This window comes from Centroberyx gerrardi, chromosome 6 (assembly GCF_048128805.1).
Source record: "Centroberyx gerrardi isolate f3 chromosome 6, fCenGer3.hap1.cur.20231027, whole genome shotgun sequence".
Lineage (NCBI taxonomy): Eukaryota > Metazoa > Chordata > Actinopteri > Beryciformes > Berycidae > Centroberyx > Centroberyx gerrardi.
The window spans coordinates 33,080,876-33,102,930 of NC_136002.1; the positions used below are offsets into that span (position 1 = coordinate 33,080,876).

General features: G+C 46.0%; 1 protein-coding gene across 1 annotated transcript in view; it reads right to left on the reverse strand.

Moving 5' to 3' along the window:
• Window positions 1-174: 174 nt before the first annotated feature.
• The window catches only part of LOC144539407 (uncharacterized), a 22,808-nt gene continuing 927 nt past the window's right edge, over window positions 175-22,055 (reverse strand). The window contains exons 2-8 of the mRNA XM_078284220.1: window positions 7,394-7,426; window positions 7,148-7,287; window positions 2,430-2,733; window positions 2,029-2,334; window positions 1,506-1,763; window positions 483-556; window positions 175-363 (exon numbers count right to left, since the gene is read on the reverse strand). Coding sequence (XP_078140346.1) covers window positions 175-363; window positions 483-556; window positions 1,506-1,763; window positions 2,029-2,334; window positions 2,430-2,733; window positions 7,148-7,287; window positions 7,394-7,426 — 1,304 coding nt within the window. The remainder of the gene's footprint in view (window positions 364-482; window positions 557-1,505; window positions 1,764-2,028; window positions 2,335-2,429; window positions 2,734-7,147; window positions 7,288-7,393; window positions 7,427-22,055) is intronic.

A 22,055-nucleotide genomic window follows, 5' to 3' on the forward strand; every position in this document is an offset into this window, starting at 1 on the left:
ATTACCACATGACAGACAGGGGGCGCTCTTTGTTTTCACACATTACAAACTGGGAGTTTTGGGAACGTCCATTACAGCAAAATGTCCTGACTTCCTTTTCAATGATCCTGCTCTTCCTGCTGTGATTTCAGTGTGACGTTAAAGGGAACAGCTCTGTCACTGTAAAATCCTTCACTAAGGTGATGGACGGTTGTGTGAAAGCTGAGCGATCCATCTGGAAGTGAGATGAGCTCCTTGGAGATCCTGCTCTGTTCCCTGGGCTCCTGCCTCTTCACCCGGCCCGCCTTCAGCACCGGAACCACCGAGGTTATAATAATCCAGCTCAATGTTCTCCTCTCTTCCTGGCTTCTGCCCCCTGGTGGCCTGGAGAGACACGACAGCAGCCATCTCTGTTACTGGATCACACCTCTCTTCTAGCTAAAAATATACAGTCTAACTACTTCATTTAACCCAATCCTCTACTGAATAAAGATGTTCAGTACCTTGCAGTAGAAACAGAGGGCAGTGACCAGCAACACCACAGTCAGCAGCACGACAACTAGTCTGATGGTGAGATCTGTTGGAGAGGCTGAAACAGATTCAGAATCATCACATCAGATCACCTGACATCATGAGAACAACAGCTCCCATTAAAGATAAAGTTCATGTTGCCTTAAAACCCTTAAAATCACTAAATGAAGGTCACTTTAACATCTCTGTTTGATTCAGTTCTTAGAGAATATGGTAATCTGATCCACTCTAAAGATTATATTGATGTTGTTGGACAAAAGCCACATATCTGCAGAAAGTCAGTTTTCAGGAATGCCAGCACCATAGCTCCTGCATCACATCGCTAGCTTGTCTGGGAAGCTAAGCAGGTTTGGCTGTGGTTAGTCCTTGGATGGGAGACCACCTGGTGCTGGAAGTGGTCTTGGAAGACCAGTAGGAGGTGCTCAATGCCTCAGGAGAGAGACTGGGACTCTGTCCTGTGAGTGAGCACCGTCCTTCGGATGAGACATTAAACCGAGGTCCTGACTCTGTGGTCGATAAAGATCTTACCGCAGGAGTAGGGGTGTAACCCCGGTGCCCTGGCAAAATTCCCAAACAGACCTTCCTTACATCATGGCCACCTAATCATCCCTCGTTACCTAATTGGCTCTTTCCGTCCTCTACTCTCCACTGAGATGATGTGTGGTGAGCGTTCTGGTGCAAACTGGCTGCTGTGCATCACCCAGGTGGGTGCTACACACCGGTGGAGGATGAGTTGAGTCCCCCCCCTGATATGTGAAGCGCTTTGAGTACTTAGAAAAGCGCTATATAAATGTAATCAATTATTATTAAGTAAAGCCTGCTGATTCTCTTACTAACTCTCATGTCTTGTTGAAATGATAAAATGGATTGTTAACACTGTCACATATTCCTGTTGGATTCAGCTTCAGATTCTCCTTCAGGTTACCTGAGACAGTGAGAGAGAGGGGCTGGCTCTCAGAGGAGAAGTTATGAGAGAAAACAGATGTGATAAACACAGCTGTAGATCCCTTGGTGGGCGTGGCCTGCAGCAGGAAACAGGAAGTGGGCAGAGTGATTGGCAGCCGGCTGGGTGTGGTTGTTTGCTGTGTTGGAGGCGGTGGAGGTGAGGTGGAAGGAGCCTCCTGGGTACTGTGGCTGGATGGAGCAGCTGATGGTGAAGCTGGAGCCCCTGGACACCTGAAGCCCCTGCTGCTGGGCCTCGGAGACCCCGTCCATGGAGGGAGAGAGAGAGATGATTGGCTGAACCAGCAGATCTGTAAACAGATAGATGATGAAGACTTGAGAATACATGTGACCGATATCCTAATGCCTCCTTCCTCAGTGAGAAACTGACTGTTTTCTCCTCATCTGTTTTGTCAAAGTGATGAACGCTGATGGTTGAAAGGCGACAGGATTTGTCTGCTAGCAGCCACCGTACAAGACAGAGAACTGCTACATTCATATGTAATACAGAGGAGTCAGAGAGCAGCCTGTCGCTGTGGAAGCAGCTGAGGATGTGATGTCACTGTTCAGTGTTACCTGAGCAGATCAGCTCCAGGCTGGAAGAGATATTAGACGATTTCACCAGTAATACACACTCCCTCAGTGCAGACTCAGACCCATCACAGTGAGGTCGAATCTGCCATACAGATCTTGATGAGGAATCATTTCTCCTTCCTGTTGAAACAGCAGAGCCACAGTCCAGCTGTCTACACACTACAGCTGCTGACTTCAGGTTCCACTCAGAGTCTCGGTCATCCACTGGTTTCCAGTCTCCATGTTGTTTCACCTCCAGTCCACCAGCACAGCGGCTGGCTCCTCCCACCAACCTGACATCATCAGTATCTGAACAGAGACAAGAGAGTAATTAGTAAAAGAAGTAAAGTCACTTTGATTAGAACAGAAATGAAGCCAAATCCAAGCTGCAGCTCCTCTTCTACCTGAGCAGGTGAGTCCAACAGCTTTGCCAGGTGAGCAGGTGTTTCTAGCTGAGCCTGAGCTTCCACAGTCCAGGAGAACGGACTCACTGCCTTCACACTGGAACTCTTCGGTCCACATCGGAGCCTCCACTTCTCCATAGAGCGCCCCCTGGAGGACCGAAGGAGCCCCACAGCCAAGCTCCCTACAGACCACCTCTGCATCCTGCTGGTCAAAGTCAGCTTCACACACTGAGGACCAGAACTGCTTAGACTTCACCTCCAGTCTGCCTGAGCACAGACTAGTCCCATCCACCAGCCTCACAGACTCTGGAGAGAGAGAGAGAGAGAGGGGGGGGGGGGGGGGGAGAGAGAGAGAATTTGAATTTAAAAAGACGTTTTTTCATAATTTAGTCACGCTATACAGTGTGATTGACCTATATCACAGAAAAGAGAAAACAAAGAAAAAACACAAAAAACAAATAAATAACAAAATAAAGCAATAAATACAAGGAAAAAGATCAGAAATTCAGAGATAACAAGTCCTCCTCAACACAACACAACACAACATGTCCCCAACACCCCAGATATTCACAAAAGCATCAATATTATCAGTCAGTTTGTAAAACTCAAACTCCACCCTGAGACGGGCTGCCAGCAGACCAGTCAGCATCAGAACAGGATCCACTGACCCCTGACCCAGAATCTGATTCTTTCTGGCTTTCCATACAGACAGTTTGGCCTCCTGACAACATGTTAATAAGCACTGCCGCAGATAAAAAAAGTCAAAAGAAAAACCTTCCCCCAGACCCTGAAACCATGAATCTAACAACCCAAATAAACCAGTAAGTATAGGACGCAGGATGAAAAGATGTTGTAAAGACTCCTCCCTAGAACAGAAAGGACATCCCTCCCCTATACTGGGATCACTGACTGGCAGATGTTTGAGGATGCAGCTGATGGCAACATCAATGAATACACAGACTCTGTCACAGGCTATATTAGTAAGTGCATCGATGACGCTGTTCAAAAAGCCACCGTCTGCATTTACCCCAACCAGAAACCCTGGGTCAGCTGGGAAATCCGCGCTAAACTCAGAGCGCGGACCACCGCCTTCAACTCAGGGGACCCTGACGCCTACAAAGCAGCCAGATATGACCTCCAGAAGTCCATCAGGGATGCCAAGAGGGACTACAGAGCCAAAGTGGAGTCTAATTACAGATCTGACCCCAGACGCATGTGGAGTGGATTACGCTGCATCACGGACTACAAAAGGAAAAACAGGAGCATTGTTCAGCCCACCGCATCACTCCCGGATGAGCTCAACACCTTTTACGCTCGGTTCAATGTGGAAACACGTCGCCCGCCACGTGTCCACCTGTGGACAGGGAAGCTGCCACGTTGTCCCTAACAACGGACGACGTGAGACGGTCCTTTAAAAGTGTCAACCCCCGCAAAGCTCCGGGGCCGGAGGGCATCCCAGGCCGGGCTCTCAGGGCGTGCGCTGATCAACTGGCAGAGGTGTTCACCAACATCTTCAACCTCTCCCTGAGTCAGTCCATGGTCCCCACCTCCTTCAAAGCATCCACCATCGTTCCTGTCCCCAAGAAGCCGGCGGCCTCCTGTTTAAACGACTACCGCCCTGTTGCACTGACATCACTCATCATGAAGTGCTTCGAGCGGCTAGTCAAAACCCACATCTGCTCCTCCCTTTCTGACACCTTGGACTCTCTCCAGTTTGCATATAGACCAAACACGGCCACGGATGACGCCATCGGCATCGTCACACCGCGCTCACTCACCCGGACGAAGGGAATACATACGTGAGAATGCTTTTCATCGATTACGGCTCGGCATTCGATACCATCGTTCCCTCAAAACTCGTCACTAAGCTCGTCGATCTGGGACCGGACGCCCCCGTCTGTAGCCGGATCTTCGACTTCCTGACGGGCGGACCCCGGGCGGTGAGAATCGGCAGCCACGCCTCCTTCTCATTGACCCTCAACACGGCGCGCCGCAGGGCCGTGTGCTCAGCCCCCTCCCGTACGCCCTGTTCACCTACGACTCTGTTGCCAAGCACGGTTCAGATGTCATCGTTAAGTTCGCCGACGACACGACCGTCCCGGGCCTCATCGCAGACAACGATGAGACGGTCTACAGAGAGGAGGTGAAGGCACTAACCAGCTGGTGCCAGGACAACAACCTCTCTCTCAACGTCAGTACAACAAAAGAGATGATCGTGGACTACAGGAGACAGCAGGGAGGTAGACACCTACCCATCCTCATTGGTGATGCCGTGGATGAAAGGATCAGCAGCTTCAAGTTCCTCGGAGTTCACATCTCTGAGGACTTCTCCTGGACCTTACACACAGACACCGTTGTCAAGAAAGCTCGCCAGCGGCTCTATTTCCTGAGGAGACTGAGGAAATCTGGTATGAACGCCAGCATCCTCACGAACTTCTACAGAAGCACCATGGAGAACTTGCTGACCGGCTGCATCACAGTCCGGTACGGAAACTGTTCTGCCCACAGTCGCAAATCACTACAGAGAGTAGTGAAAGCAGCTCTATGACCAGAGAGTATAGTTGTCCAGAGAGTGGACAGCCCTGCCTGATTCCTCTCTGAACCCCCCCCCCCCCCCCACTTTAACCATACATGATGCCTCATTATACAACAAACCCAACCATGAGAGCAAACCCTCCCCAAAACCAAAAGCCCTCAAAGTAGAAAACAAAAAACCATGGTCAACGCGGTCAAAAGCTTTCTGCTGGTCTAGAGACAAAATGCCAACATCAAGATTATACAGTTCACATACATCAAACAGATCTCTCATTAAAAAAGGGTTGTCCATAATAGATCTGTCTGGCACACAATATGACTGCTCTTTATGAATCAGCAAGTCTAAGTCGAAGTTTTTCAATCTGGAAAAAAGTTTGTAGTCTGTGCATAAAAGTGCGACTGGCCTCCAGTTTTTAATTAGGGCCAGGTCTACTTTCTTAGGAAGGAGGGAGAGAACTGCACGCCGACAGGACACCGGAAGACGACCTGTCTGGGCACACTCCTGCAGCACCTCCCACAGGTCAGCAGCCAAACAGTCCCAGAAGCCTTTATAGAAGTCTACAGGTAATCCGTCCATGCCAGGAGCCCGACCGGGTGCCATCTGTCCCACAGCATCGGTGAGTTCCTCCAGGGAGATGTTAACATCCAGTTAGCTCGGTGTTCATCCGCCTGTCTGTCTCGCACACTGGAGGACCGCACCTCCTCTCCTCCTCGCCCGCTCCTTCCCTCTCCTGCCCCGGCCTCAGCTGGCTGAGCGCCGGCCTCTGAGCTCTCGGCAGCCCGTCTGTGAGGGCAGGCGAAGCGCTTATGCCCCACATCCCCGCACTCAGAACACTTCATGCTGCCTGTGCTTGCATACACCATGTAATGTCTCCTCATGTTTCACCCCGAATGACACCTCTAGTGACTGAGTTGGTGAGTTTAGGAACATGAACACCTGTCTCCAGGTTTTTCATTCTTACACCCTAAGCCCACCGTTTTAAAACTACTCGCCATCTTGCCGAAGCGCTGATGCTCTCGCTCCAGCGCTTCGTTGGGGATAAACGGGGAGACACCAGATGGAAACCCAAGTGGACGGCACGGCCAGCGGGGAAACTTGAAGGTAAATATCATTCAGAAAAACGCCATTCTCAATCAATTGAGCAACGAGACGTTCCTCCTTCAGAAACACAACCACTGCTTTATTCATCCTTGAAGCATGGGACAGATTTTCATGGCCAACTACATCACTCACGGCGAGAAGGAGATCCTCCACCCCGACAACAAACAACACGAAACACCAACCAACACACCGAAACAAAATAAACAATTACAGCATAAACATAAAACTATTGAAACTAAAGACAAATTACATAACAAGAAAGCAAGAAAAGACTTTGAAACCAGCAGCAGCAATCGCTCTCACCAAACGCACTCTTACACACCCAACTCCCAGCATGCACAGCGAGAGAGAGAGAGAGCGAGAGAGACAGAGAGAGAGAGACAGAATGACAGAGAGAGAATTCTGAGGACTGCAGCTGAAAAGGTCAAGTGTCAATATTGATCTAGGTTCAGTTCTTATTTGTTGAAAGGATAATACCAGAATATTTTTTTCCTGTCTCCATTATCTCTCATGAAAAGTCTAAATCCTCTGATGTATTTCCACAGTCAGAAGCTCCTACTGTCTGTTCTACTGCAGGTTTGAACTCATAGACTCCCATTGTTTTCCAAAATACATTAAAAAGCTCAGAGACAAACTGCTGCCTTGACTAACGTAATACATTATTATGTTAACAGCTCCACTATAGCAGTTAGGGGGGAGCTGCCTTGCTGAAGGGCACCACAGTAAAAGAGGGGGATTTGAACCAGTGAGCTTCCAGCAACAAGCCCACTTCTCTTCCCTTTAGGATGCCATTGTCCTGGATAACTTTACAGTTCAGTCCAATGTAAACCACTGACTGTCACTGTGACAGAGGAAGGAAGAGACTGGAAACATTACTGTCATAGTTGATGTCATTGATGGTGTTACCTGAGCAGGTGATCTGCAGGCTGGAAGAGGAAGAGTCAGACCTTGTTGATACACACTCCATCAGTGTAGACCCAGACTGAAGACAGGAAGATCTGATCCTCCATACAGATCTTTCTGAGGAATCCTCTCTCCTTTCTGTTGAAACAGCAGAGCCACAGTCCAGCTGTCTACACACTACAGCTGCTGACTTCAGGTTCCAGTCAGAGAACCAGACAGAGAACCAGTCATCCACTGGTTTCCAGTCTCCATGTTGTTTCATCTCCAGTCCACCAGCACAGCGGCTGGCTCCTCCCACCAACCTGACATCAACAGGCTCTGAACAGAGACAAGAGAGTAATTATTAAAAGAAGTAATTTGATTTTAAATCGACAGCTGTTTCTCTTTTTTTAATTCTCCATTTCTGTTTCTTTTCTCTATTTACCTGTTGAATTGTGTTTTTCTTCAGCCTGGAGTCCTGAGCAGAAAAAGCAGAAAATAAATGAGTTTCATGATGTGATGACTTGTTTTTTCATGTCATTGTCATGACTCATTGTCCATGTCACTGTCCAGTCCACTGTTTGTCCCGGCAGCTGTCGCACGCTCAGCCGTCCCTCTGGGACTCGGCCCGCCAGAGGTTTCTAACAGTTTTTCCAAGTTTTTCTTGGGAGTTTTTCCTTGTATGCTTCGAGGGTCTAAGGCTGGTGGTGCTGGGTAGGTTAGGATATGTACAATAGGTGGGCTTGCTGTGTCTTGCTCTAACTTGCTATTGTGTGTCTTGTGTTTGTTTTGCTTCCATAAGTTTGTGTTACATCATTTTGTTCTATGATTGATTGTTAAATCTGTTGATCAGTTAGATCTAGGTCGGCTCTTTCTCTGTAAAGTCCTTTGAGACAGGCTTGAGATGAAGGTTATAGAAATAAATGAACTTGAACTGAAATCAGAGCCGTAGACAAACTAAACACTCAAGGAGTACTGGAGGATTTTCCAGCAGCTCTGAGGTTTGAAAACTAAACCATCTCAATTACAATGCACAGAGATTATGGACTGAACTCAGTTGTAAAGGTCACTTAAATCACCTATCCATAATTTGACTAGTTAAATATAAATAATGAAATGAACCGACTGGCCGATGTTCCGGGATGCAGCTGACGGTGACATCAATGAATATACAGACTCTGTCTCTGGCTATATCTGTAAATGCATCGATGACATCGTCCCGAGAATCAACATACGGACATTCCCCAACCAGAAACCCTGGGCTAATGGTGATGTCCGTGCTAAGCCAAGAGGGACTACAGGGACAAAGTTATGATGTGTTGCACAGGTTGCGCATGTGTCCATGTGTTGTGATGCACTTATGTGTGTTGCTTGTATTTTTACTGTGTATGTCTTTATGTGTTAACTTGTGAAGCACTTTGTGACACTCATCTTGAAAGGTGCTATACAAATAAAAGTTTACTTACTTACTTACTTACTTACAAAGTGGAATCTACCTATCATGGCTCTGACCCCAGACGCATGTGGAGTGGATTACGCTCTATCACGGACTACAAAGGGAGAAGCAACGGTGATGTTCAGCTTTCCACCTCATTAGCAGACGAGCTCAACACCTTCTACGCTCGTTTTGAGGCGAACAACACCACCCCTGCTGTGCGGTCAACTGAGGGCCTGGACCATGGCATGCTAACTGTAACTGTAACCGACTTGAGGATATCACCTCAGATCCAGGGCGCATGCTCATGCGGCGACCGGCAGTGGGTTTTTTCGGCGTCCTATGTTTTATGTTTTTAGTGAGTTTGTGCGTGTTTTTTTATGCTTGAATGCCTATGATCGTAATGAACAAGTGCTTTTAGACATTTTACTATTGATCTGCAGTGATGGAGCTTTTAATTATCGCTGCCTTGTGGACTTTGATCAACTTAACTCTCGTCTGCAGCGGGCTCAACCTTCATTCACCGAGGATACAATATACTAGAGACTTCCTGCTGCAATGGGATACACAGAATCGAATCACCGGGCTAACGCTAGATCTTCAGTTGCCCGACTTCATTCGAAGGGATTACAACAAAACTCCGATCTGTGATCATTTGAGTTGAGTTAAGAAAAGGAAGCGGGGGAAAAGAGGAGGTGTCAGACTAAAGACTAAAGGCCCTGACACACCAGGCCGTCGGTAAGCGTCTGTGTCCCTAGTTTTTGCGGTGTGTCCCGCACCGTCGGCACTAGTCGGACCCTGTCGGCGGCTTTTCGGCCGATTGAGCATGTTGAATCGGCGGCGGAGCCCGTCGGTGAGAGAGATCACTCTGATTGGCACGAGAAGAGAAACGGAAGTGACGAAAGCAAGCAAACGACGATTGCAACTTCTTATCAGACATATTCTCGATTAGAAGTAGTGAAGCCGTCTGTGATGAGCGAGAGTGGTGTGAAAATGGTAAGCAAACGCTGCTTTGTTTACGGTTTGTATATCCGCAGTCCTAGGTCTTCCGGTTTCCCTTTTTGAATGACGAATACAGACTACCGCCACCTGCTGGTATGGAGAGTTATTTCCCCTCACGCAGGCGCAGAACGTACGTGCTAGTTGGCCGTTGGCCGTGTTGGGCCAGGCCATGTGGTCAAACAAAGGAAAGGCCTACATGTAAGATTAAAAGCCTAAAACACCGGCCTAGCAAGGGAATCAGAAACCTGAACTCTAGCCCACCCGCTGGGCTGGGACCTTAAACAAAGGAAAGCAGCGCCAAAATTCCAACAGGCCCTGAAGTTCACACCTAGGTGCGAACTGGCTGAAACCCAACCTCTGGTCTCTCATTGGACGAGACTCAGGCGAGCCCCGGGATGTCCCCATGACGTCACCAAGAGTATAAATTCCAGAGATACCTTTCCTCATGGCCCCTTATTGCGACCCCGTTGCTGAACAAGGTGGTACCTGAAACGTTCGAACTGTTCTTTTGTTTAGCAGAGGCGCAGTCTTCAACTCGCGGGACGAGACCAGACTGTTTAGTGTTAGCTGTAACACTGTTGGATCCAGAAGGATTAGACTAGCTGTTTGTGCATCCGGCATTCTAACTCCTTACACGCACTGCCGTGTGTAGCAGACCTGCAGAAGTGGACTGGAAGAGAATACAGCTAAGGACACTCCTTCCCTCCAAGAAGACAACGTAAGGATACGTTTCTTCAATCAGGTCGACTTCTGGCTGACATCTTCGCTGCCTACGAGGAAAGCCGGCTGGCCGTTGTTCCGTGCACGGAGAGATAACGGTCCCGCAGATTCTCCTGGGAAAACCCCTCGGATCGATAAGACGGACTCAACCACACACCAATCACTCGAGAGTGATCCCCAAGTAAGAGGCTTTGGTTCTGGGCAGAGACTAGAATAGGTGTGTTAAATAAGCTTGACTGATCAGAAGCTGTAATTGTGCGTATTGGGAAGCGCATCGGACCGCCGCGTCCATATTTATGCTGTATGAAGATACCTCAATCATTGTGCTTGCTGCTTAATTTGATTGTGTTAATGTAAAGCTGATTTGTGTTCAATTGCATGCCGCTGAGCTTGCATCCGTGCTAGTAGCCACCATAGAGAGCCATTATACTGCATTTTACCAGTTCAAAGACCAGTAACCCGGCGTACTATTTCCAAGTCATACCCCGAGTTCCTGTGTGGTAAAAGGCTATTGTTGTGTCTCTGGACGGCGAGTAGAATCTCTAGGTTCACCCTGAGTGTTTCCCCCTTATTCTCCCTCTCTCTCTCTTACTAACCCACACACACACACACACACACACACACACATCCCATTACACATTCATTGCTACCTAAGAATTAGATGGTGTTGGTTTAGCTGCCTAACTCCAACTCCATCTTGGTTCCAAAGCCCCTTTTGTTCAAACTGCGCGGTCACAGCCGCCATCTTGAACTCTCGCGAGACGTTCCACTCATGTGGTCACGTCCGCCATCTTGCCCTCTCTCTCTCTCTCTCTCTCTCTCTCTCTAATCTCTCTCTCTGTCTCACACACACACACACACACACACACACACACACACACACACACACACACACGCACGCATCCATATGTGCCATATACTGTTTGTGCCTTTATGCTTGCTAGTTAGACCTATAGTTATAGTTGTATAATAGTTGTTGATTAACTGCAGTGTTATTGATTATTGATTGATATTGCTAAAGTTAAATAAACTCCATTATACTTTTAAAGAGAAGTTGTCTGTGATTCCTTGTGCATATGTGCTGTAATAACGGCTGGTTGTGAGGGCCTGTGTACGAATTCACCCTTCACTGTTTACTCATAAATGTACAGTGGTACTTAAACACTGTCATTTGGGGGTGAACAGCCATTTTGAGACTGTATTGAAGGTTCGGTTATTGGTCCCTGATTCCAGGGTGGTGCCCCGTTAATATTGACTCCCGTCAATAATTTTATGAATATTAATAATTTCACGATTATTAATTATTAATTGCTATTAACCAAACCTGCCCCTATCAAAGCCCAACAGCCGTTATTCTTTGCGGTGTGTTCAAGTGCAACTTTTTGGACCAGACACAGGCGACGTGAGGCGACGCAACAGTCGGCCTTCGTCGCCGCTGGTTCTTTGATGTCGGTTTGGTGTGTCAGGGCCTTAAGGAAACAGCAGCTCACCCGTATTCCCCTGCCCTCCCTGGTTATAGGAAACATCCAGTCCTTACGGAATAAACTTGATGAGCTACAAGGAAATGTTCGATTCCTCCGGGACTACAGAAACAGTTGCGTCATGGCATTTACGGAGTCTTGGCTTACCGAGCAGGACTCGGATAGCGATCTGTCTATAGATGGATTTGGTACTCCACTTCACCGGGATCGGAAAGCTGAGGTAACAGGAAAATCTCGTGGAGGGGGCGTGCGCCTCTATGTCAGTAAGCGCTACTGTAGCTCTGTGACTGTCAGAGAAAGACTCTGCTCACCTGATGTTGAACTTCTATCGGTGTCGCTCCGTCCATTCTATTTACCCCATGAATTCTCACAAATATTCATAACAACTGTGTATATTCACCCAAAAGCAAACCCTGCTACTGCCACGAGCACTGTATTTGATGTAGTGCAAAAACTACAGTCCATTTCATCCGAAGCACCAAATCTCATACTTGGAGATTTTAATCATGTGTCCCTAAAAAAGTCTTTGACAAACTTTTACCAATATGTAACTTGTCCAACCAGGCAGAATAAGACGTTACATCTCTGCTATGGTACAGTTAAGGGAGCATATAAATCAATCCCCCTGCCTCCCTTAGGTTCTGCCGACCACAACTGTGTGCTTCTTCTCCCTACATATAAAACTGTCCTAAAGAGAGAAAAAATCCAGACCAAAGAGGTTAAAATCTGGTCTGAGGAATCCACTGCTTGTCTCCAGGGATGCTCTGACTGCACTGACTGGGAGATGTTCAAGGACTCTTGCAAGGACACTGATGAACTCACTGATGTAATCTGTTCTTATGTTACTTTTTGCGAGAGTATGATCATTCCCACCAAAAAGATTAAGGTTTACCCCAATAATAAACCTTGGATGTCTAAAGCAGTTAAGTCTAGTCTACAGAAGAAGAAGCTGTCCTTCAGTCAAGGAGGAGCTTCTGAAATAGATGCAGCCAAAAGGGAGGTGAAAGTGGAAATCCTAAGGGCTAAACAAAAGTATAAAACTAAAGTAGAGAGCAAACTGGCTGAGAGGAACCTTGCCTCAGCTTGGTCTGAAAACATGAAAACAATCGCAGGCATACAGCAAAGCAAGAACAGAACCAACATTACTATGGATGGCTTTAGGTCAAATAACGAATTTGCCAACGCTCATAATAAATTCTACCTGAGATTTGATCAGTTTGACTTTAGAGATTGTAAGAAATAAAATTAATATTGTGCTTTTTTATATGGATACTACACTCTGTTCTTGCTTTCCTTTGTCCTGGAAAGTGGAGTGTCTTTTGTCCTGCTTACTATAATGATGTAATCAGTGCTTGAATGCATGCATGATCACTATATATGGTTATGTGTGGTTTTGAGTGATTCTATAGGTGGACATGCAGTTAAAAGTCTGAACTAGTGGGTTGGTTTTGAGCCAAGTAGGTTTGGCTATGGGCCAAGATTTATAGTTTTGTTTACTTTAACCTATATAAGTGGATCCTGAACTCCGTTCTTTGTCACTTCTTTGTTGCTTGTTTGGAACACTGAACTGAACCATGCATGTCTGAATAAAGAATCCACAGAAGACTTTTGAACCTTGCTTAGTCATTTTGACCCACAACGGGTGAAGTAAATTTTTGCATTTACAGTTTGGCGACGAGGATGGGATGGACACAGCACTGAGCGACGCCTGGGGCTAGACTGAGGGTCAACTGCCGGCAGGAGTCTCTAGGAGACTCAGGGAGAGTTCCGCTCCAGCAAAGGAGGTCTGGATCCCGCCCAAAGTCAGGCACGGGTGGCGTTCAGTGGGTCGTCCATCTGTTTTAAAGAGCAAGTGGTGAGTTTCTGTGAATTTTTTTTCTCTTCCTCAGGGAGGGAGTAAAACATTTTTCCTCAGGGAGGTATTCTCATAGTTGCAACAAGTAAGAGAAAAGAAAAAACCTAGGTAGTTAATGGGGGCGTAAAATTTTAGCTCAGGGAGCATAGTTAGGCCTCAGGGAGGTTGCCGTTATTAGATAAGGAAGATTGTCAGGGACAAAGCCCAGGGGGTAGAAAGAGAAATAGCCCAGGGGGTAGAAAGGGATCCTAAGTGAAAAAAAAAATGAAAAAAAAAGGGGAAAAAAAGTTTTTAAGGGGAGATATTGTTTGTGATATACTGTGAGTGGATGGGAATGAAGCGGTGATATCAGTGTCCTGTGGGTATTTATCCACACAAAGGGTACATTGCTCTGAACGAAAGTGTCGTACAAACTACCTGGCTGATATCATGATTAATTTCATTGGCATTGTGTGAATGAAGTTGTGAATGAGTGATGGGTGTGTAATAGAGTATGGTGAAGTGGTTGTCAAGGTACCGAAATCAATAGTGTATGTTGGAATAATAATAATAATAATGATATATGTTTATCATAGCGGGTATAGAGGAGTCATTGCCTATAAAATTTAGAAAATAGATACTTATTGTGATATTTAGTGTAAAATACTTTTGACATAGTTATTTGTCCAGGGGGATTTTATTGTGTGGTCCGAGTGGTAAAAAAAAAAAAAAAAAAAAAGAAAGTGAGTAGTAGTAGTAGTAGTAGTTGCAGAGCAGAGAGAGCAAAGAGGGGAGGTAGCTTGTCGGTGCCGGACACCAGCATCATAAATTGTGTCTAGGGAAGAGGCCACACTGGCCTTCTAAAAACAAAAGAAAGCAACCACAACTGAGAGTGAGATGGAAAGCACACTAGGAAAAGTAGAACTACTTTCAGACCCACTTGCAGGTCCTGTAAAAGTGATAGAAGAAAAATGGGGCAAAAGCGTGGTTGAGGATGTTCCGTTTTGGCACTACGTTACTGAAGGTGTTTTTCCCATAAGAGGCACTCTGAGTGTAAACTGTTTAACTAGATGTAGGGTTATGCTAGAAGAAAAAGAAGAGCAGGAAAAGATGAAATTGAGTGAGGAGAGTAAAAAGAAGGTAAATTGGCATGCGTTCCAAAAGTGGGAGCGAGAAGCAGAAGCTAAAGCAGTAAAGTTCATAGCTAATGTGATGCTTTCAAAAGGGACAGAAGAGATGACTAAGGGAGAAGAAGAAATGGTTAGCAGAAGGAAAAAGAAGAAGAAAAGTAGGGACAGAGAGAGGGACCTGCTTCCCCCCTATGCTCTTTCTCGCACAACTCCACCATCAGGAATGTGTGATGATGAGGAAGATGACAACAAGGGGGCGGTCCTAAAGATGGCAGCTTCAGCCCCTCCTACATCTCAGGCTCCACCTCAACCATCCACTGTTTATCCATCACTACAAACTGTGGGAGGGTCTGAGCTCAAGGAGAAGGAGGCTTCATTGGGGCTTTTAACTCCTCCTTCAAATGTAGGTTTTGCCTCTGGTACGCCTGTTAGGGTTAGGGTCCTGATGAGCTGAAGGAAGTTTCCAAAGAACTGCTGGACCCCCACAAAACCGGAGGTGAGAAAAGGGAGGTTGCAATGAAACAGTTGTTGATAATGTATAATCCTACGTTGGCAGAGGTGGAAGCAGTATGTCGCAGGTGTTTTCTGTTAAGATGGCCGAACATCAAGCCAGCCAGCTGGGACACAATCTACGATCCAGGCTACCAGGAATACAGAGACCAGGTGGATGAGCTCTACTTTGCTGTGAAAACCGCGCTTTCCCTGCGTACCAGTTGGCCTGAAATCTACAAGACCAAGCAAAATGATGGTGAGTCTGCCATTGATTATTGTGCTAGAATGGAATCTGTGTTTGCTGCCCATTCTGGTGTTGACCAGGATAATGATGCCTACAACAACCTGCTGAAGACTGTGTTGATACAAGGCCTCCATCCAACTCTGAAGAAACAAACCATGACTACGTGCATCGCCTGGGAAACCAAACCCCTCAGCGAAGTCTGGGCTTATGTCCTTCATGCTGAAAGGAACCAGACTGACATCGAGCAAAGACACAGTAAGAAACTCCAATCTGCACAGTTAATGTTTTATCAACAGACGGGAACTTGGGGCAGTGAGGTACGCAGAGGGCGCGGAAGAGGACGAGGATGGCGAGGAAGAGGCTATGGAAGAGAGCCACCCACACAGTTTTACAACCAGCAATGTCTAAGGTGTTTCAACTGTGGGGGGTATGGTCATATGGCTCGTGATTGTTCATCAGATCACAGGTCTGGCATACAAAGACGTGAGAATGCACCTGATGGATCCTGGTCACATGCAACCCTCAAGCCTGTCTGTGAATGCTCCAGGATTCCAGCCAGCTAACCCATAGGAGACAGCGGGGACAGGTCAGATAGATCAACAAAATAGTTCAGATGGACAGGCAGACACTGGCCCTATTATAACTTATGGTCAGTATACTAAATTAGACCCAAGGAAACAGAAAGCAGCTAAATTAAGTTTGAAAGTAGGAAATGTAGTGGTGCCCTTTTTTTTGGGTTGATTCTGGTGCTGATGTTTCCGTTGTGCAGTCCAAATTACTCCCAAATGCGCCCAAAATGACAAAATTTCTTAAAACAGTTGGCTCATTAGGAGTCCCGGTGTTAGAACCGATTTCTGAACCATTTTCTGTCACTTATGGTGATTATTTAGGAGATCATCCTTTCTTGTTGACAGATTTTTGTCCAGTGAATTTGTTAGGGCGTGATCTCATGTGTGCTTTGGGAATAAATATGTACTGCAGTCCGGAAGGTATCATTCTCTCTTCTAAGATGCTAGGTATTTTTACTATGACAACATATGAGGGTTATTTTTAGGATCTCAAGAGCATGTAGATGAGGATGTTCTTCTTCACCAAGAACCAGACACCACCTCTTTTGTTCATATGCCTTTAACAACTGAAGAAGAAAATATGATTTCCATGGTTCCGCCTATACTATGGGCTACTAGCGGTTTTGATTTTGGTTGTAGGAAACTGCAACACCTGTAGTGGTAAAACCTAAATCCTCTTTCAGACCATGTAAGAGGCAATATCCCCTCAGCCTAGAGGCTGTGGAGGGAATTGCTCCTGATATTGAGTCACTGAAAAAACAAGGTGCCATCGTGGAGCATCCTCATTCTCTTTGTAATACCCCTCTTCTGCCCATTAGGAAGCCTAATGGTGGTTGGAGACCTGTTCAGGATTTGAGAGCTGTAAATGACGCTGTGCAACATCCAGCGCCCACAGTACCAAATGTGGTAACTTTAATGTCTCAGGTCCCATCTGATTCTTGTTGGTTTACTGTGATTGATTTGGCTAATGCTTTTTTCAGCATTCCTGTGCATCTTAACTTCCAGTTCTGGTTTGTCTTCACTTTTAATGGTAAGTGCTACACATGGACTCGTATGCCTCAGGGTTTCTCAAGCAGCCCCACTTTGTTTGCTTTGGCTGTAGCTGAGAACCTCTCAGGTTGGGAGGTTCCTTGTGGTAGTACATTGATACAGCATGTGGATGATTTGTTGTTGTGTTCCATTTCTGAGCAGGCCTGCAAAACAGACACTGTCTCCATTCTCTGTTACTTAGCAGAGAACGGACACAAGGTCTCAAAACCAAAATCCAGCTGGTTTCACAGTCCGTGCGTTATCTAGGACATATAGTCACACCTGACGGTCGTAAACTCGGTCCCGAATGCGTTACAGCAATTTTGGAGGTACCAAAACCTCAAATAAAACAGCAAATTATGTTGTTTTGGGGTCTTGTAGGCTACTGCCACCCATGGATACGTGACTATGCAGAGATATCTCAACCACTGTATGACATCGTGCACAGTGGTAAACATTTGGCCATGACTGACTTCCTGACTTGGACTACTGAAGCTGTCAAAGCATTTACTAACTTGAAATTAGCTCTTTCTAATTTTCCCTGTTTAGGACTCCCTGACCATAACCCTTTAATCTGTTTGTCTCTGAATGAGATGGGTTTATGTCAGCTGTTTTGACTCAGTCCCATGGTGACAAGCAACGCCTTGTTGGTTATTTTTCTAAACATCTGACTACATCTGAGAGAGCAATGGTCTCGTGCCTAAGGTCTGTTGCTGCAGCTACTGAAGCTGTCCTTGCAACTGCTGACCTTGTTGCTATGTGTCCCTTAACTGTACATGTTCCATATGCTGTTCATTCTCTCATCCTTTAGGCTAAGACTGCTTACCTGACTCCTGCGAAGATGCTGCATTGGCAGAATGTTCTATTTACTATGTCTTATGTTACTTTGAAGTGTTGTACTGTCCTTAACCCTTCCATACTTCTTCCTACAGCAGAGGAAAGTGAACCCCACTGCTGTTTGCAAGTGGTTGACATTGCTACCAAACTTTGTGATGCCTTGTTTAACATACCACTGACTAACCCTGACTTTGTTTTCTTTGTAGATGGTTCAACAGGACATCTTTCTGCGCAAGCAGCAGAACTCTTTGCCTTAACTCGTGCTTTTATTCTAGGTGCTGGAGAAGATATCATGGTCTATGCAGACTCTCAGTATGCTTTCAATGTGTCATAATTTTCATGCTGTTTGTAATTGTCAGGCTCATACAAGTGGTGTTGATCCAGTTTCGTAGGGAAATGCTGTTGCTGCTGTTCTTTTTCCCTGTCTTTCCCATTTTGCAAAATGCATCTGTCTTCTGGGATGATAGTGACAACGACGAAGTAGCTCTTAGATGAACGAGGGGAAACCACTCTGCATCGAATGTGCTAGTAAACCTCTCCAGAGTGGTAGCCCTCTACTGAGTGTAAAGCTCATGGGTTGAAGACGAGGGTTTTTTTTTATTCCTTTTTTGTTTTTCTTTATTTCTGGTTTTTATTCGTGTTGATTGAAGCTTGTTTGTAACTCTTAGAAGTGATGTTTTCCTCACTGTTTAAGTGAAGTATACATAGGGTAGGATGTATCTGGCGTTATTTTATTTTAATCTTAGTTGTCACCTTGTGACAAAAGGGAGGAATGTAAGAAATAAAATTAATATTGTGCTTTTTTATATGGATAGTACACTCTGTTCTTGCTTTCCTTTGTCCTGGAAAGTGGAGTGTCTTTTGTCCTGCTTACTATAATGATGTAATCAGTGCTTGAATGCATGCATGATCACTATATATGGTTATGTGTGGTTTTGAGTGATTCTATAGGTGGACATGCAGTTAAAAGTCTGAACTAGTGGGTTGGTTTTGAGCCAAGTAGGTTTGGCTATGGGCCAAGATTTATAGTTTTGTTTACTTTAACCTATATAAGTGGATCCTGAACTCCGTTCTTTGTTGCTTGTTTGGAACACTGAACTGAACCATGCATGTCTGAATAAAGAATCCACAGAAGACTTTTGAACCTTGCTTAGTCATTTTGACCCACAACGGGTGAAGTAAATTTTTGCATTTACAAGATGAAGTCGAGGGACTTAGATGTAAACTTAAAGTCCTGGAGCAGAGAGAAGTTGAAAAGTCCTTCCTTTCTCTAAAGATAAACAAGAGCCCTGGTCCTGACAATATCAGTGGCAATTTACTGAAGTCTTGTGCAAGGCAATTAAGTTCTATCTTCTATGATATTTTCAGTATGTCTCTTCAGGCCGGTCGCCCTCACTTCTCTTGTAATGAAAACCTTTGAAAAGCTTGTGAAGTCAGAGCTTGCAAGGGAAACCGAGCATGCACTATTTACCTATAGGGCACACAGAGGAGTTGAGGATGCTACAACCTCTACTTAACCTTTTGTTTAAGCACCTAGAGGGGAATAAAACCCATGCTAGATTGTTATTTATTGACTTTTCCTCAGCCTTTAACACCATCCAACCCCACATTTTAGCCATGAGGCTGACAGAGCATTTTGAGTTGAGTCACAATCTGGTGGGTTGGATATTGGATTTTTTGATAAACAGAACACAAAGAGTGAAGGTAAACGGCATTTTATCAGATTCATTATGTTCTTCTACTGGCTCACCCCAGGGCTGTGTTCTCTCACCCTTACTTTATATTCTGTACACAAACATGTGCCAAAGTAAGCATGAGAACAGGACCATATTGAAATTTGCAGATGATACAGTCATTGTGAGTCTGCTACACGATAATGAGTCCAGCGATGGCCCAGTCATTGATGAGTTTGTCACTTGGTGTGACAAATCTTTCTTGGAGCTAAACATATCCAAAACAAAGGATATGATCATAGATTTCAGAACTCATGCTTCAATTTAAGATACTACGATCATTAAAGACCAGGCTGTGGACTGTGTAGAAAGCTACAAGTATCTTGGGACAGTCATAGACTCTAAATTGACCTTCGAGAAGAATTGTGAGGCAGTGTGTAAAAAGGGACATCAGCGTTTGTTTTGTCTCAGAAAACTGTCCCGTTTTCACATTGATAAAACCATGATGACCCTCTTTTATCGGGCTTTTATTGAATCAATCCCTTTTGTCATGGTTTGGTAACCTGTCTCTGCAAAACAAAAATTCTCTAAACCAAATTGTCAAGTGGGCTAGTAAGCTTACAGGTGAGTCTCAACTCAACCTGTCAGTTCTTTACTCCACACAGCCGCAGCGTAAGGCGAGCTCTATTCTTCCAGACTGTTCCCGTCCTTTACAGAGCGAAGTCCAGCTCCTTCGCTCCGGCCGTCGGTTTGTGGCCCCGAGGTGGAGAACAACAACAACAAAACCATACAGAAATACTTTTGTACCTGCAGCCGTTGCACTACTAAACAAAGCACGAGATGATGCACTTCGCCCATGCATGGCACTTTAAGCTTTTGAGGGAGTGTGTGTGTGTGTGTGTGTAGAAGCACTTTGTCATGACCTTCTTAGGAGTTTTTATATTTTACTACTATTCTGAAATTATAATGATACTTGTTTTAAAGTATTTGTTTTGATGTCTTATGAATCTATATTGCTGTGATGTCTTGTTTTTAACTTTGGATTGCTGAATCTCCCGTGTGCACAACAAATTTACCCTTGGGTACTAATAAAGAAACCTTGACCTTGACCTTGACCTTGATATCATTCAAAAAGGTCAACTCACATAAGGCACCGGGGCCGGTTGGCATCCCAGGCCGCGCCCTCAGAGCATGCGCCAACCAGCTAGCAGAGGGGTTCACTGACATCTTCATCCTCTCCCTCAGTCAGTCTGTGATCCCCACATGCTTCAAGAGGACCACCATCGTTCCAGTCCCCAAGAATCCTGTAGTCACCCGCCTCAACGACTGACTGCTGCGGTGAGGAAGTGCTTCGAGCGGATAGTCAAGACCCACATCCGCTCCTCCCTAGACCTTCTTCAATTTGCTTACCGCTCCAACAGATCCACGGACGATGCCGTCGCCACGGCGCTGCACACTGCCCTCTCCCATCCGGACAAGGGGAACACTCATGTGAGGATGCTGTTCACTGACTACAGCTCAAGCGTTCAACACCATCATCCCCACAAAACTCGTCATTAAGCTCAAGGACCTGGAGCTGCACTCCTCACTTTGCACCTGGATACACACCTCCCCCCCGCTGCCCCCCCAGGGCTGCATGCTGAGCCCCCTCCTCTATTCCCTGTTCACCCACGACTGTGTTGCAAAGCACCGCTCCAGCTGAGCTCTCTTATCACAGAATCTGTCACACACACACTTGTGTGCACACATACACACACACACTCTCTCTCACACACACTCTCTCTCTCTCTCTCTCTCTCTCACACACACACACACATACATACACACACTCTCTCTCACACACACTCTCTCTCTCTCTCTCTCACATACACACACACACACACACATACACACACACACTCTCTCTCACACACACTCTCTCTCTCTCTCTCACACACACACACGCACACACACATACATACACACACTCTCTCTCACACACACTCTCTCTCTCTCTCTCTCTCTCTCTCTCTCTCACACACACACACACATACATACACACACTCTCTCTCACACACACTCTCTCTCTCTCTCTCTCACATACACACACACACACACACATACACACACACTCTCTCTCTCACACACACTCTCTCTCTCTCTCTCACACACACACACGCACACACACATACATACACACACTCTCTCTCACACACACTCTCTCTCTCTCTCTCTCTCTCACACACACACACACATACATACACACACTCTCTCTCACACACACTCTCTCTCTCTCTCTCTCACACACACACACGCACACACACATACATACCCACACTCTCTCTCACACACACTCTCTCTCTCTCTCTCTCTCTCTCACACACACACACACACATACATACACACACTCTCTCACACACACTCTCTCTCTCTCTCTCTCTCTCACACACACACACACATACATACACACACTCTCTCTCACACACACTCTCTCTCTCTCTCTCTCACACACACACACACACACACACACATACACACACACACTCTCTCTCACACACACTCTCTCTCTCTCTCTCACACACACACACGCACACACACATACATACACACACTCTCTCTCACACACACTCTCTCTCTCTCTCTCTCTCTCTCTCTCTCTCTCTCACACACACACACACACAC